This window comes from Anser brachyrhynchus (assembly GCF_964034855.1).
Source record: "Anser brachyrhynchus genome assembly, chromosome: 7".
NCBI classification, from domain to species: Eukaryota; Metazoa; Chordata; class Aves; order Anseriformes; family Anatidae; genus Anser; species Anser brachyrhynchus.
In genome coordinates, this window is record NC_137701.1 from 24,790,371 (window position 1) to 24,806,649 (window position 16,279).

The 16,279-nt window shown below is 38.5% G+C and overlaps 1 protein-coding gene across 1 annotated transcript in view; it reads left to right on the top strand.

Moving 5' to 3' along the window:
* PLA2R1 (phospholipase A2 receptor 1) overlaps positions 1-15,552 on the top strand; it is a 42,210-nt gene extending 26,658 nt beyond the window's left edge. The window contains exons 18-30 of the mRNA XM_080601163.1: positions 1,430-1,494; positions 1,866-1,969; positions 3,248-3,390; positions 4,335-4,452; positions 5,195-5,325; positions 5,873-6,017; positions 7,885-8,123; positions 8,646-8,814; positions 9,896-10,036; positions 10,455-10,571; positions 11,017-11,193; positions 11,869-11,898; positions 12,111-15,552. Of these exons, the coding sequence (XP_080457289.1) occupies positions 1,430-1,494; positions 1,866-1,969; positions 3,248-3,390; positions 4,335-4,452; positions 5,195-5,325; positions 5,873-6,017; positions 7,885-8,123; positions 8,646-8,814; positions 9,896-10,036; positions 10,455-10,571; positions 11,017-11,193; positions 11,869-11,898; positions 12,111-12,325 (1,794 nt within the window). The 3' untranslated portion in view covers positions 12,326-15,552. The remainder of the gene's footprint in view (positions 1-1,429; positions 1,495-1,865; positions 1,970-3,247; positions 3,391-4,334; positions 4,453-5,194; positions 5,326-5,872; positions 6,018-7,884; positions 8,124-8,645; positions 8,815-9,895; positions 10,037-10,454; positions 10,572-11,016; positions 11,194-11,868; positions 11,899-12,110) is intronic.
* The last annotated feature ends 727 nt before the right edge of the window (positions 15,553-16,279 follow it).

Consider the following 16,279-nt stretch of genomic DNA (forward strand, 5'->3'; position numbering starts at 1 on the left):
GCTTATGACTTCAAAAATGACAAAGCTGTAAAAATGGATGTATTTTTCCAACTTAGGATCACTTAAAATAGCTAATCAGGATCCTTCTTTAAAGTCATATTTACTTACAAGAGATCTTTCAAAAGCAGCTTCATAACTGAAGTAGTGGATATCGTAGCATTTGATGGTGAGAATGCCAAGTTTACTCCATTTGCATTTGAAATTGGGTTAACTTCAAGCTTCATTTCAGAATATGACAGATTGAGCTATTTTAAAACCTGCTGCCTTTGGCTAAACTTTTGCAGTATAGCCAGGTGTGTCCTTAAATGCTTGTAACTGATTTTCTGTGGAAGCAGGAGTAAGGAAGGCAGTCACTAAAATAATAACAAGGAGTCTGGATAGAATTTGTATGTGCTATTAGAAAACTTTGTAAAGATTTCTTCACACAGGATTTAAAATCACATTTTTCACTACTTCTGTAAAAAAAAGTGATGTATGCTGAGTGCTATGATTAGAAAGCTAAACTCAAGGACCAGTCAGTACCAAACCAGACAGCATTACCTAGAGTTTGTTCTTTGTCAAAAATGTCTATTTTTTTAATTTGATACTGTCATATAAGCTGTTAGCTTATGAAATCCTAACTAACTCTAAGGGCTGTATGGCTGCCACGATACACGGAGCACTTAAATGCTTTCTGGAGAAAAAGTAACGCTTCTAAATGGCCAGATAGCGTTTACAGTGCCCTGTAACATTCATAACTCTTTTTTTCCCTGGTGACTTTCCCAAAGACCCCCAAACTGTGACTCTTTGAGTGACTAATCTTGAAAGTGAAGGCTCGTTCATAGTTTAAATCAGAATCAAGTTAGCACAGTGGTAATAAGTGGCTGTTTGAATTACATTATTTCTGTGAATTATCCATAATACTTTGTCTTCTACAACTGGAAGTCTAGAACCTTTCATGAGCATAACAATCAGTCTAAAAAGCATGTCTATGAATCCATTGTATGAGCTATAAGGAGTAATGTAAATACTCTCAGAAAGCATACTGGAAACATTAGGGCCATCAGTATTTTAATGCTCGGAGGAAATATTTGTACTTTATAACTTCAATAATTGTATATTTTTAGTAATTTTGAACCAAGACTGCAGTAAGTGGCAGATAGGCTGTAAATTCCTTAAATTGACAACCTAGTTTACATAAGTTACATCAGCAGTCCAGTGGAAACTGGGGGCTAAGTCATGCTTTACTTAGATGAATAACCTTGCTGAAGTCAGGCAGAAGTAGTCCCATAAATTCACACAGGCAGGATTCAGCACCTGTTTTTCCATCTGAACCCAAAAGGAGATGCTATTTGCCTGAATACAAACAGGGTCTGGTTTTAGGAGTTTGTTAATGCTTTGATAAGAGGGCAACAACAGTTAAACATATGGCAAAACATTTTTTTTGTAGCTATCGAATAGTGATGTTCACTGGTGGATTGGATTGCATGCAGAAAATGCCAGCAATGAATTTCGGTAAGAGTGTGCTTCAGCTGCTCTGATTTGTACTTGGCATGTCTTGTTTACAAGCTGCTGTTCAGTTTGATGGGCTAAAACTGTTTGATGACTGAGTGGGATATTCAAGAGACAACTTCGGCTTTCATGTAAATACCTTTCAGAATATATTACCCTTCATTTATTTCCATGTTGCAGTATTTCTTCTGAAAGGGGTACAAAAGATGAAAGCCAAAGGCTTGACTACCAACCCATTCTTTGCTTGTTTTAACGCTTAGTTAATAAGTGGGCACTTTTTACCCTGTATCTACTTACAAACACTTTTAATGGGGGCTGTATTTTTAGGTCAGGACAGGGAAAAGTGTAACTACACTCTTAACATTTCTGTGCAGCTGGAGAGATGAATCACTAGTAACATATCAGAACTGGAATGAAGGGAGAGAACCAGATCTGCGTAAACCAGGGAAAAGATGTGGCTTCATTTCATCACAAACAGGTTTATTTTATATTTCATGTTTTGCAGGAGTTGTGAATTGATTCTGTTGTTGTCCAAAGGGGGTTATGTTTTTAATTGCTTTCAAGAAGTGCAGTTTGTATTACAATCTTGTTACATGGTTATAGATTGCATAGCTGTTTTTATGGTTAAGAAAAGAGCAGCAAAGTATCGTGAATTTGCTCAGAAACAAAGGTGATAGGGCTTAAAAGTATATTAATAGTTCTAGTATTTTAATGTCAAAATATAAATACTCCAGTGATACTGAATCGTTAATTTTACTTAAGAATCTATTATGTGGCACAGCAAAAAGTGTTGATGCGTTGCTGGTTTTCACAGTCACTTTTCTCAGAACCAAAAGAGCCAGATGGACTGAGCTGCAGTTTTTCTGACTTTCAAAAACTGTTTTTATATCAGCAAACATTTTTAAATACCCAGGTTTCTATCTCATTTTTGATCGCATAGCCAATCTGCTGAAGAATTTTGGGTACCATGTTTTGTTATCCAATGGTGCTAGCCTCTAGATCGTCACATAGATCTTTCTTTTGCTACTGTAATAAAAAAAAAAATTAAAATGTTGCCAGTTCCAGTGATTTTTATCATTTCTCAGTCTCTGTTTTCTGATCTGTGAGTCATATGATAAGGTAAACATGTCAGGTTCCTTGGAAAGAAAAAATATCCAGCTTTGTGTTTATGAGAAGAGCTGAAAAAAAGTAATTCAGTTGCACTCCTGTAATCCAAAAGCCAAAACTGAACAGAAAAAAAAAGGGTAAGAGCATCCTGCCCACTCCCATCAGCTGGCCAACAGATGGGAGCAGGTCAGCAAATTGTTGAGTGCACTGTGTTCCACTGAAAAATCTGTTTTCCTTCTAAGCAGGTCAGCACTGGATGTCAGTACCTGCATCTTGCCAACAATTTTTAATGAAAGGAAGTCAAACTATTTTATCTGGAAGACATCATTTCTATATGTTTCCTTTTTTTTAATATAATTCATTTTTTGATATTTTTTTTTTTAAATGATGATATAGGCATATGTTACATGACTCAGCGTAGAGGAATTGGTTTAACTTAATAAAATCAATCTGTGAATAAAAAAATATGAGCCCCGTGGACCATCATATGTAGTATAATGTGATATGTCCAAATGTATTTGATGTAGGATCTTGACTTGTTCAAGCAATAAAGGGGATACCCTTCTTAACAATATCTAAGCTAAAAAAACGTTCTTTCCAGTTCTCAGGTGAATATTGAACTCTGATTTTTTTTTTTCTTTTTACACAGGACTCTGGGGTGATGAAAACTGTACTGTTTCTCTTCCTTGTATTTGTAAACGTAAAATTGCATGGAAAATTGAGAAAGAGATTTCAAAAGACCAGAACCAACAAGGAATATGTCCCAAGGGCTGGTTGCACTTTGGATTCAAAGTAAAATATTTTTTCCTGCTGTTTGACTATTCAAAATGCATTCCATATTTATGACAGTAATTGGACTTCTTAAAGATTATTCAGTATTTGAAGACTTTCTTCGTTTTTGAAAGGGCCCTTAGGTTTGTGAATACTGACATAGTGATATGAAGGTTTATGGCTGTTAAGTAGCTTTGTACACAGAAGTTGCCGTAATATGGTGTTAAATTTTACTTTAGTTAAAGGAAATGTATACTTATTTATGCAAAAGCTTTCTAAGCATATGTATACACATGCTATCAAAAAGCCTGTTCCATGCCTTTTCCCTTTATGACAGTTCTGTTATGGCCTAAAAACAGAACTCTGACCCCTTGGTGTACACAATGGATGTCATCCTCCTAAAGATGTGGTTTCAAATAGTGTTTGTCAAAGGTGCTTATAAACCAAAGCCTATTTGAAATTGAAGTTTCAAAGGCAGTCACTTCATTAGGCTTTTCTTAAACACATACATTCCTTAATGGTGACGTGCATTGAGGTGACCAGGCTTATCCCAGCACTAAAATGCTGTGACTATAATGATAAATTTAGCCTAGATCACATTTACTTTTAAACAAACAGTTTGAATCCAAGCCTAAGTGCAGCTGAACACCAATACCAGGAACGTGGAAATGATCCAATACATGACAGAAACTAATGAAATATATAGGTTCAGTAAAGTGTGTGAAGTGTTTCAGTGGCAATGATTCAGATCCTAACTAGCCCACCTGATGGTATCCAGCGGTTCTCAGCAGGAGAGGTTAGACACTGAAAAAGCAGGGAAGGAGACCTGTGTCTTTATGTGAAATGCAGTAGTATGCTACTGACCGCATGGCATCATCGGAGGCTGTGGATCCAGCACTCTTAATAACTGGTGAGCAGTTTAAACTGGAGGAAAAACAAAGCGAGTCTTTTATTTTTTGAAACAGTGCTTTTTGATACAAATTCCAAAGGATCCAGACCACCTGAGGAGCTGGTACTCTGCACAAGCATTCTGCAGTAGATATGATGGTTCCCTCGCTTCCCTCGAAGATGAACTGGAACAAGGTAGAAAATATTTTTAAATAAATGAAATTTCATCTTCACTGTGATGCTTTAGTAAAGTTTAATCTTGGATACAGACTTAGGAAAAAAGATCACACAAATCCCACTCAGGGTTCCACTGCTTTAAACAGATCAGTATGTGTTTTCTTTCCTGTTTTCCCAAAATATAAAGAATACAACATCACACTGTTGTCAAAGCAATCTCATTTTTATCCATTAATATTTCTTAAAATCTGATCTATAGTATAGCACAAAGTGCTAGTCTGGAAATGTCAGAGAAGTGAATGCTAGCACATTCAGGAATATTTAAAATCTGTATTCACAAAAATCTGTGGTTGAATTCCATGCATTTGTAAAACGTTCTGTTTGGAGGTGGCAAGAATCTAATTGGCTATCTTTATTTGAGAAATATTTCTTTTCACCAAAAATGAAAAAAGTTTTTTCAGTGATCCAGTACCCTGAATAAAGTTGTACTCCATCTTAAGTTGTTCAAGCTACTGTCACAATTTCTGGAAGACTTATTAGTTAATAGGCTAGATCCTAGACCCGGCTGAAGTTAATTAGTGTTACTGAATTTATAGCTAGATGACAATGAAATGCCACTCATGTTCCTACTTTCTAGTAAGTAGGTAACGCCTTTGATTGGTAGTTTAATTTTTCAGTGCTTTAATGTGTTGGAAGAGACTTCAGCCAAATGGTTACCAGTTTAATGTATTTGATATTTTACTTCTGTTTCATTTTTCAGCTTTCATAACAATGAATCTATTTGGACGGAAAACTAGTGTTTGGATAGGCTTCCAGAGTGATGATTATGAAAAGTGGGTGAATGAAAATCCTCCGATGTATTCCAATTGGTCTCCAATTCAAGCAGTGCATGTGAGTATTTCTGAGGGTTTTAAGGACGTTGAGTTGTTGTTTTGGCTGTAATCATCATAAATGCCACAAAGACAAGGCCTAACTTGTTATAGCAAATTAGTCTTCTCTTAATTTCTGCAACTTCAAACAACTGTGGGCACAATTTTATGAGCGTAGCTAGAGGTTGCAAAAAGAGCACTATCTGTACAGTTATTTATGTAATTTATGGCTGTAGTCCCATTGTTTTACAATTTCAGTCAAGCACCAGGATTTAAATTACATGGTTGGTATCTTATACTAGGTCTGAGCAAAGTTTATGAATAATATTTTGAATTTCATATTTTAGTACATTTTCTACACCAAATTAGTTATTGTTTTGGTTAATGTTTTAGTTTGTTCAGTGCAAGTTTGCAACATATTTTCCTATGAGGCCATTATTCCAAATAGTATTTATGTGAATGCTTATTGTTCTACCTATTTATAATAGTGACTTTCAGCTAATTATGAATTATGTCTTGTTTTACATGGTGGCTTTTATAATTAATGTAAGATTCTGTGTTGATTGCAGAGACAGCGTTATAATAGTGCCAATGTTGAAGAGCAAGTTCCACTTTGTACACTGGTATCAAATAGCCCGAATTTTTATTTTACGGGAAAATGGTACTTAGAAAACTGCGAGAAAAATTATGGGTTTGTTTGCCAAAAAAAGCAGGGTAAGAATTTGTTTTGGTTTGCTTCTATTCTCATTTGTTCTCATGTTGAATTCCACTTTATTCACTTTATTTTCATCTAGAAGCAGCTTGTTAGAGGTGTCTATAAAACCATAAAAGATTTTTAAGGTAGTTTTACTTTGATATTTCAACAGACTAGCTCTACACTATTTAATAAATCAATAGCTGTGATGTTGAAGTAATTTCTCAAAAATTCTTTTGCTGTTAAATTTTGTTCCTAGCTTTGAGCTACATATTGTGGATTTAAGACTAGAGATGGAATTTGATGTTGTCTGTCATTGTAAGCAGAGTAGCAGCATGAAATTACAAAAGGCAAAACAGGATAATTTGAATGAAAATATTTGTTGTTGTTGGACTTGCAATCTCGGACCAGACTAGACTCTAGAAGATGTATTTCTGTAAACAGTACAAGCCAATTGGCTGATCAGTCATAGCTTGGCTTTTCTTCTCCTGCTTTTCCAGTTCTGTCGCTGTAACATCCACTTGCCAGAAGCAGCAGGCTTTCACAGGGAACGCACGTTGTTTCTCTGTGCTTTTGCTCGAGCTGAGCGGCAGAGCTGCCTCTCGGGTGGGAGCTGCTGCTGACCCTGAGCACGTCGTGGGCATTGCTGGTGCTGCTGCTGCAGCATGTTTCCAAAATGGACTGGTGGCAAAGTGTGCACTCTAAAGCCAGGGCAGGGCTGTCGTCTGAGCCTTTGTGGAGCATCTCTGGGGGCTGTACTGGATGTGGTGGTGGTTTAGTATGGCTCAGCTTTATCTGTCACCTTATAGTTAAGCCCTAAAGAGGAAGTAGCTCCTGCGGCTCTCCGCAAGAGGCTCAATGGAGTAAATAGAGTAAACCAGCACACTTTGGGCAGAACTCACATGTGGCTCTTGCAAACCATAACCATGTTTGACATCATTTATTACGAAGCGTAGTTGTGGGGAGTGCAGGAGTAATCTTGCATACAGTATAGGGAAAAAAAAATGCATTTTCCTCCTCTGATTGGTTTGTGTTTACATTTTCATCTTAACCCCCTTGCTGCTGCTCCAAACAGGCAGAAATGGCTTTAAAAGGCTGTCCAGGAGGGAACCTGCCAGGAGGGAGATCTGAACTGGGCTCTAATCTCGCAGTGATGCTTGTGTTAGGATTATGTCAGCATTTTACTGCATTTCCTGATTTAATTTTTTAAGCAGTGACACACACTGAAAGCTGGAACAAAACAGAGTGCTTCAGTTAGCTCAAGAGCAGAACTTTTTCTGCTTAGAAATCTCAAACTGTAAATGATTTGTGGATTACAAAGAATGAGTTAACTTACTTCTTTAAGATGCTTTTTAACACTCTTGTTAGCTGTAAAGGAAACTGAATTTATAAACACTCCACATCTTAGCGAAGCAACTTTTTGTCATCCCCTCAGTTATGTCTGTACAATTATTTGTTAGTCCACATGTTATGCTGTGAACTGAGCTTGGAAAAGATTACAAATAACCCTTCAGGAAAGAACTGCTCTAAATTACATGCAAGGAGTCAGGGTTAAGAGCATGCTGCAGCCCACATCTGGGATATGGCCAGATCCCATGTGATTTCCTGCAGACTTTCAAAGGTCCACTCAGTGGAACCAACTCGGTCCAGGTTTTTGTATTGGTACACATTATATTCATTCACTCCTGTCATGAGTTTTGTGCTGTGATGGAATTTCAGATACCGTTCTAGTAGTCAGCTATTTTTTTGTTTGCTGTGCCTTCCTGAAATCAAGGAGTTTGCAATCTTTCGATTTGTTTTTATGCATAGTTTTAATTTTATTATGAGTTGTTCCACTGTGTTCAAGTTGTCCATTTAAAAAAGTAATCTTTTTTCTGTTTATAACAGACACATCCAGGCATGTCATCAACGCATCTGAAATGTACCCTGTGCCAGATACTTTAGAGTATGCAAACAGAACATATAACTTAATACGTGGGAATTTTACATGGTCTGCAGCTTTAAAAACCTGCATGGCAAATGGAGCCGAGTTGGTCAGCATTGCAGACCAGTATCACCAAGCTTTCCTCACAGTCATTGTGAATCGGCTGGGATACAACCACTGGATCGGGCTGTTCACTGCGGATGTGCGTAATGGATTCACTGTCTATGTGATATTTTTTTTTTCATTAGCAAGCTAATAAGCTGTATCTTTCACTAGAACTTACGGGAAGTTTGCATCTGGAAGTGGAACTCCAGCTTGAGCCCTAGCTATGTTTTGCAACGTGATACATAGATTTAATGAGAGATGGTTTGGTGCAGTGAGTACTGAAAAATGAAAGCCATAGAAAATATTAAAAAAAAAAACCTAAAAAATTATATATATTGTAGTGTTAACATTCAAATCACGGTTCATTTTGAGCTGCTTTATGGCCCAGTAATCACTTGCACTTGATGACCCAAATACTCACCCACCAAACACAACAGCAAGTTAGATGTAGTTTGTGGTCTCCTAGAAATAAGTCAGGAGGGTCTTTGGAACTGCCTTGTGCTTATAACCCAGCCTTAGGAGGGGTAGAAGGAGCTCTGGTCAGGATGCCACCAGAAGAAAAGGCATTTGTATGGTGGTAAAGTATATCAGAGGAATAATGTAAAATTTGGTTTGGCAGAACGGGCTTAACTTTGAATGGTCGGATGGGACTAGGTCCTTGTTCACCTTCTGGGAAGATGACGAGTCCCAGGCCTTTGGCAGCTGTGTGTATATGGATACCTCGGGGCACTGGAAGAGCGCAAACTGTGAACGACTTCTGCAAGGAGCAGTCTGCCATGTGCCACCTAGTAAGTTGGAGTTAAGTTTTATATTAAATCTTCGCAGCTGCAAATGTGTGTAGGGGCAGTGGAGGTATATAAAATGAAATTAATCAGTTTGAGGTTAAGCAATGCTGATACTTTATTCAAAACTGAAATATATTTTTTGGTATTTTCTTGCTGTATCTCCTATTTGCAAAGCCTTTTTTTCCCCATAAAATATTGGCCATCAGGTCCAGTCCATCTGAAAATGGAAAGAGAACTGCCATAATAGGAAAGAAACAGGAAAATTACTTTCTCTCTTCAGTGAATACTATATTATCTGAGAAAAATGATGATTGTTAATAACTTGGCTTGAAGGGAAATAAATTCAGTTTATTACAATTAACTGTCGAATGGGAAAAGAGAAGTGTTTAGTGCAAAGTGAAAAATAAGTCACATCTTCACTGATTGCACATAAAAGATTTTGCAACTTTTTTTTTTTTTTTAATAAAGGTGAGAATAATTTCCTGTATCCTAAAATACGTTTAGTTTCCTCAGAGCTCTATCAATTACCTGGTCTTCATTTGAACATAGAATTCAGGTCTGGAACACCACTCAGCCTAGGATTGCAGAGTCCTTGGCAGCATCCAGCTCTCCAAATTGTGGTCACCCTAGCTCAGGGAGGCTCTTTGGCACAGTACATTGTACGCTGGAGAGGCTGGCTGCTGCACTCCAATGGGTAGCTCTTATCTGCCTCCGTGCCATGGTATTTGGCATTCAGTTATCTTTGTGGCTTTGTGGAGAGAAGCTCTGCAGCCCCTGGAAATCCCTCAGAGATGCTGGGCAGCCCAGAGTGCCTGCCGGATGCTCCTTAACTCCCCGTGCACATCACTCTGTGTTAGATAAATATCCTGCTATTACTGTGCAAGCCCTCAAGGATTTTCATCTGGAATAAAAGCAGCTTTACAGTTCTAATACAAATGTATACAGTCACTAGATTTTCACTTTGAAAAATAGAGACGTAACAGAATAACATGCTTATTAGCATTATTCCAAAACAGTGTGTGGTATGTTATATTAATGTGTATGTTGTAGTGCCAATAAAGCTGTGCTGTTATTTCTATCACAGAGAAGAAACTCACTGACTATAAAGGCTTATGTTCAGAAAAAACTGTTCCCTGGATCAAATTCAAAAACAGTTGCTACAGTTTTACCACAGTTCTTCAGGGCACAAGTTTTGATACTGCATATGAAGTCTGCAGGAATCAAGGTAAGTGATTATTTTGTAGCTATAAAATGTCATCATGATATCTTAAAAACCCACATTCTTCTGAAAATCACAGCATGTATTTTCTCTAGTGCAAGATAACAACAGTGGAGATCATAAGTCAACTACAAAATTGGAGGCTACGTACATCAAAAAATGTTCCTTTCCACATGAAAATACTCATTTCTGGCATAAGACACAAAACTTATTTCTTCCCTTCAAAATTGTTTTAAAATGATGTGCGAAGAGTTTTATATCAACCTGAGGATTTTCACATTAGTTGCAAATTTAAGAAGTTATAATGTATAACCAGACATTTCAACCTTTTCAATTAAGGTTCTTCATATTAACTTTTTAAAAGGCAATGTTACCTTTTAATTGAAGGGATTGTTTGAAAAACTGTTTTGTGTTTAATCTGCAGGATCTAATCTTCTGACTATTCAAGATGAAGATGAAAACGCCTTCATTCTGGAAGAATTGCACAGTTTGGGTTATTCTGTGCAAATGGTTTGGTTGAACATCCTGCATGTTACAGATAGTAAGTTTTGGGTGGAAGCGAACTGAATGTAAGAATATGGATTTTTTTTTATTTTATTTTTTTTTAAATGCTGGTATAAGCCCCTTCCAAAGCAGTATTATCTTTTGAAACTTTTTTCACTGTTTATTACCTGTTTGTTGTGTACCAAAAATTTTCTGTAATTGTTACTTAATAGGTTTCTGAATAGTCAATATGTATGCATGTGTGTGAGGGCCTTTATTTCCTTCTTAAAGAAGCACTACAAGCTATCTTCTGTATCAGCTATGTAGTATGTTTTTAAATTCTTAAGCAACAAAAAAGGATTACAATAGCCAAGCAGACAAAATCCTGACATTCCTTTAATACAGTATTACTTTTTGTGTGTGTGAAGGTAAATCCAACTGAAACACAGATACTTACCAAAGCACAATGACATTTTGTAATGATTTATAACTTCTTCCCTTAGATGAGACAGTCTCCTGGTCTGATGGCTCTCCCTTAAATTATTCTAACTGGGGCATCAGAGAGCCTGAATTTGATCATCTCAGAGGGAATTTCTGTATCAGCCTGAGGACCACAGATGGTATATGGCAAATATCTCCGTGCAGAGAAAAAAAAGGATTTGTATGTAAAATGGATGCAGGTATGTGCTTTCATAGAAGCAGGTGATCGTGTCCTTATAACCATTGTTTATGTGTTCCTTGTTACTTTCTCTTAGTTTTCATTTTAATAATTCTGTTGCTTTGTACTAGAAAAAATATCTGTGGAAGAACAAACCAGCCAGGGTAACCTCCCTATGAGGAACCTGTGCAGCCTTTTTATTGCTGCATGCTGCAGTAAACTTTCTTTTGTACGGGTGTGCAGAGAGCCAGGCTGAGCTCCACAGACCCCGCAGTGTGTGCACCTGCACGGATGTGAGCAATGGGAAAACATATCTGCAAGAGACCTGAAGTGTTGTGAGAGCTCACCCAAAATGCCAAAATCACTGCAGGGACCAATAGCTCAAATAATCCACCACTGCACTCTTCTGTTCATGCATTTACACATTCTAAAGTGTGTAAGTACTGCTGTTCATCCTTGCCACAATGCCAAGTAATACATTCCTCTAAATTTAAGATATTTTAGGTAACAGACTTAGTCGTGTTTAACTTGGCCTGTTGTAATCCTATTGACATGAGTAAAGTTAAACAAGGAACAGCCTGCTCTTGTATGTTTTGGGGAAGATTGTCTTCTGAGTGTCAATGTTACACTGAGTGTATATATACTAATTTTTGTTAGTTCTGTCGATAGTTTTCTGACTGTTCTGATTCTATTTCAGATATTGATGCAACAGCACCCTCTGAAAAATGTAAGTTCCTTCTGGTCCTTTCTTAATTTTTATAAGGAATAATAATATGTTTTGGGTTGATATTTTGTGAGATTACTTTTTTAACTGTTAAACCTGTGATTTAAAATGCATATGAAGAGTGTTTTACATGAAATATTTGTATTTTTGTATTTAAAATAATTTATAAATGTAACTATATTTGCGTAATAATGATCTCTATTCTTCCATTTCAGCATCACACCCTGGGCTTGCAGCTCTGGCTGTTCTTGTAACATTGGTGATGCTGGCTGCCATTTCCATTTTTTTGTGGTGCCTGTACAAACAGAACAACAGACTCTTCAGCAGGATACTGTGGATTAGAAATGCCTATTTTCCACAGATTAATGCTGATGTTCCTGCTTTGGAAGAAAGCATCCTCATTTCTGATTTTGAGAGAGATGACAATTAATCCATCAGGAGTAACAAGCAGTCAGGTCTTCGGTGTTGAACTCCACATCCTACAGCGTTTTTCTTTCCATGAGCCAGTTGCAGCTCATCCTCTCAGCCATCAGCAAGGACACCTAAATGCTGCTGGAAGAGTGGTGAGAGGAGCGAAGCAGCAGCCACTGCTCTTTCCTTCGTTTTGAATTTGTTGCAGCATTTGTTGCAGTTTCTGAAAGGTTTTCATGGTGAGCAGTGAGGAGCTGAGCACCAGGCACATCTGATCTCACCAGCACCAAGCCCAAGCTTCCTCGGTGGCAGAGGGGTCTGCGGCCCCTTCTCAGGTGACCCAGGGCACCTAATTCTGGAGAAACCCTTGCAGCTCTGCTAGAAGCGTGCAGGGGCTGCTGTGCTTGGACTGCTTTGGCTTGGTGGGAGAGTTTGTTGAGGATGCACAGAACAGTGGAGAAATTGGCTTCTTTGGGAAAAGCTGAGAACTGAAAACACTCCCGTACTATAAACCTCAAACCCCTCATGTAGAGCAATTGTGTCCAAGCCCCTGAGCAGTGGGCATTTCCATGCAGCTTCCTCCTTCGGGAACGTTTGGGCTTTTGTGCTTTGTTTTTACGTGTTGCAGAAGCTGCTCACGAGCCAGCATTAAAATTTGTCCTTGAATTTAGGAACTCTGAAACCTATTCCACGGATTATAGGTTAGTTCTTTCTAATACCCATTGCATCCGTAAAATGAGTTAATTTTCAGGCAGTGGATCCTTGCCAGGTGGATTTCCAAGCCTGCAGAAAAATGAAGTGACTTCTGATTTGGGAGTGTCAGAGCTGTGGTAGTTTGGCCCATGATGTCTAGTTTACGTTATAAAATATATTAGGCTAGAGATACAATGATGTATGGACTTTGTCATCCTAAAGTTAATATATTCAGTCGAGATGCTTCTGGTGCTCTGTTAGAAAGCAATGTGATCTCTCACCCAGGTTATTTCAGAAATCGAATCCCATCAACCACTTTTAAAGACACTTTGGGGCACTATCCATTTGAAGAAGAATATTGTTATTGAGTCTTGTTAATGTTATAGTAATAAATGGCTTTAGTGTTCACCTACAGTATTACTGCAAGCAGTATTTATGTGCACTCTTCTGAGACTCAGCTCTCCAAACATAAGGAGAATGAGGGAGAATCACATCTGCACTTCCCAAAGGATGCTCCTCTCTCTAGTCAGAGAGTCTTGTAATCCCAAAACACACCCTCAGAAGGCTGCTTTTCACTTTTAGTTGTCATACCAAGGTGCTAACGAAGGAGTGAGCTTGCACTGGCCAGTTGTTCCTCCCAGGCTGGTGGCTGTGCAAGACCCAGTTTCAGGTTACAGTGGTTCAAAGCGGACATGCTGACTCCCTGGGGGACTCCCACAACCCTACCCAATCCTCCAGCCACTTCTGTGAAAATATCTGAATGATTTTTGGAGGATTTTTTATTATTATTTTTGTTGCAGAATGGAAAAACAAAATGTTAGTCACAAAGAGTTACCTCAGCATGTAATTATTGTGCCTTCAGTCATCTCTAAAAGCTGCTGTGAAGGGCTGTGCATGTTGTTGGGTTGGTTTGTTTGTTTGTTATAAGGTGACTCATTCTAAGAATTTTGCAAGAGCCCTAAGATGGAGGCACATTTTTGAGAGCTTAGCAAGCAGCCAAAGCCAACTGCAGTGTTTTTATTTAGTATTTATGCACGTACAGAGGAATGTATGACTTCCTTTCAGTTAGATTTCACATGGCCAGTTCTATAAACATTGCAAAAATTGCCTTTTCATGTCATAACTATGTCTAGGGTTATATTTTTCTTAATTAGTTGATACATAGAATATTTCTGTGCTGGTTTACAGAATTCAAGAAACATGGTCAAGGAGGTTACAGATGCATTTGATCCCAACACAATTTTCATCTGACTTTTTGAAAAAACTTCTGTGGCTGTAACTATTAGATGTTCTTGTTCTGAGTTTTTTCTGTCAGGGAATTTTTCCATCAGATTTTTTCATCAGAAAAGCTAAATAGCTTTTCTCTGTATATTTTGTCTTGTGGTTTGACCCCATCCATTAGTCTTCAGGAATGTTTTTGAAGCTTGGCTGTGGATCTGCAGATTTATGTATGGGACTGCTTGTACGTGAAGCCCACTATTACAGGTTGTGCACTGCAGCTTTTGAGTGCAGTTGCCAGACCATTTGCTATTTGTGTGTATGAACTGTGATAGCTTCCATGGGGCTAATTTTGCAGTATCTCACATTTAAAAAAAAAATAAAAGATTGTGATCATCACTCCATTCCCCATGAGAATTTCACCTATTTAAATACAGTTGGAGGAGCTAAAACCAACATCTTTCCTTCATCACATTCACTGACACGTGTACGCACTGCCTTCTTACAGCAGTTAGAGTGGCTTGCAGGATGCTTTTTGCTTGCAAGAGTAAGCTGGGTCACCTCAGAGGACGTGCATTTATCAGGCTCTTACGCTGTTACCTAGTTAAGCATACTCTGTCAGATTTTGATGTTAATGAAGGTGTATATTTTTTTCAAAAAACTTACATAGACATTTTATCAATTTTCCTTGAAGTCTGTTGTAATCATTTTTAATATATTTGAAGGGCAGTTGTATAATAAATAACCCTAACCTCAAAATAGTGATTGTTGATTAACATAGACTATGATGTACGTGATCTTGCATTAAGGGAAAAATAGTTCAAGCAGTGTTTTCTTCATGCTTTGAAATAGTTCTGAGGGAACGGTCCTGTAAATATTTATTTTTAAAATCTTTCATCATTTAACTTTTCTAATTGCAAGTATTATTCACTCAAGAATGTACCTGTTGATTGTTTTCTATTCCTTGTTCTAAGAACTTTTTTTTACGGTGAGAACAATTATTTGCTGGAGCAACCTCCCCAGGGGTGTGGTAGAGTCCCCATCACTGGAGGTTTTCCAGATGTGATTCGACAGGGTGCTAGATAATCTCATCTAGGTTTCCTTCTGCCATAAAAGTTTGCACCTGCTGATCTTTTGAGGTCCTTTCCCATCTGGGTTGTTCTGTGATTCTATGGATTTTACCATAGCTCTCGTTTGTTTTCCCTTAATCCGAGATCTCCTACCCTGTTCCTGATCAGAGTATGCGGTGCCTACGTTTTGATTGCTGACTGTGATATTATTGGCAGTGACGTTCACTGTATTACTTCAACTGGAAAATTAAAGTGTGAATAATAACTCTCTGTGCTGCAGTTTTCCTTTCCCCAGCTTTAATTAGCTGCCAGGCTTTAGTGTCTTCTAGCAGCAGTTCCCAGGCTTTGCTCCAGGTTATCCTGGCAGGAGAGGGACAGCTCGCAGCAGGCTCCTTTCTGGCTACCTGGCAGCACCCAGCAGACCCACGCACGTGTGTGGTGGCTCCAGTGTTCCCCAGGCCATGAACAAGGGTGTCCTGGGACCTGCGTGCAGGAGGTGCTGGGAGGGGGAAGGAGCCACATGCTGTCAGTAGAGACAATGGACGCAAAGGAGCACGTTGGTGATGCACAGATATTCTCCCAGCCTGGTGCCTGTTCCCTGCAGCTGGGGAGCCAGGGCCTCCAGGGGGGTGACAGGCTGGAGGAATTTTCCTGCTGGACTACAGAGGCTGCGTAGTGTGGGATCCTGTTCATTTCTGCCACGAGCAAGGTGGAAATACACAGATGCAGAGCAGTAGCTTCCGCTGTAGCACCGAAGTGTTTCCTGTGTCCAAGAAACAGGTTCACCAGAGGCTGAGCAGGCAAGTGAAGGCTGCATTTTCCTCTGCACTGCCCATTTTTGTGAGTGTTTATTGAGAGGGAAGTGTTAGATGATTTTATACCATTCCCATGATTTGGAGAGGAAGAGTATCCCCGTCAGAGATGGGTGTACTCAGGCCAGCATATAACAAATCTTGTCTGCCAGATAGTAAGAAAAACAAACAAACAAAAAA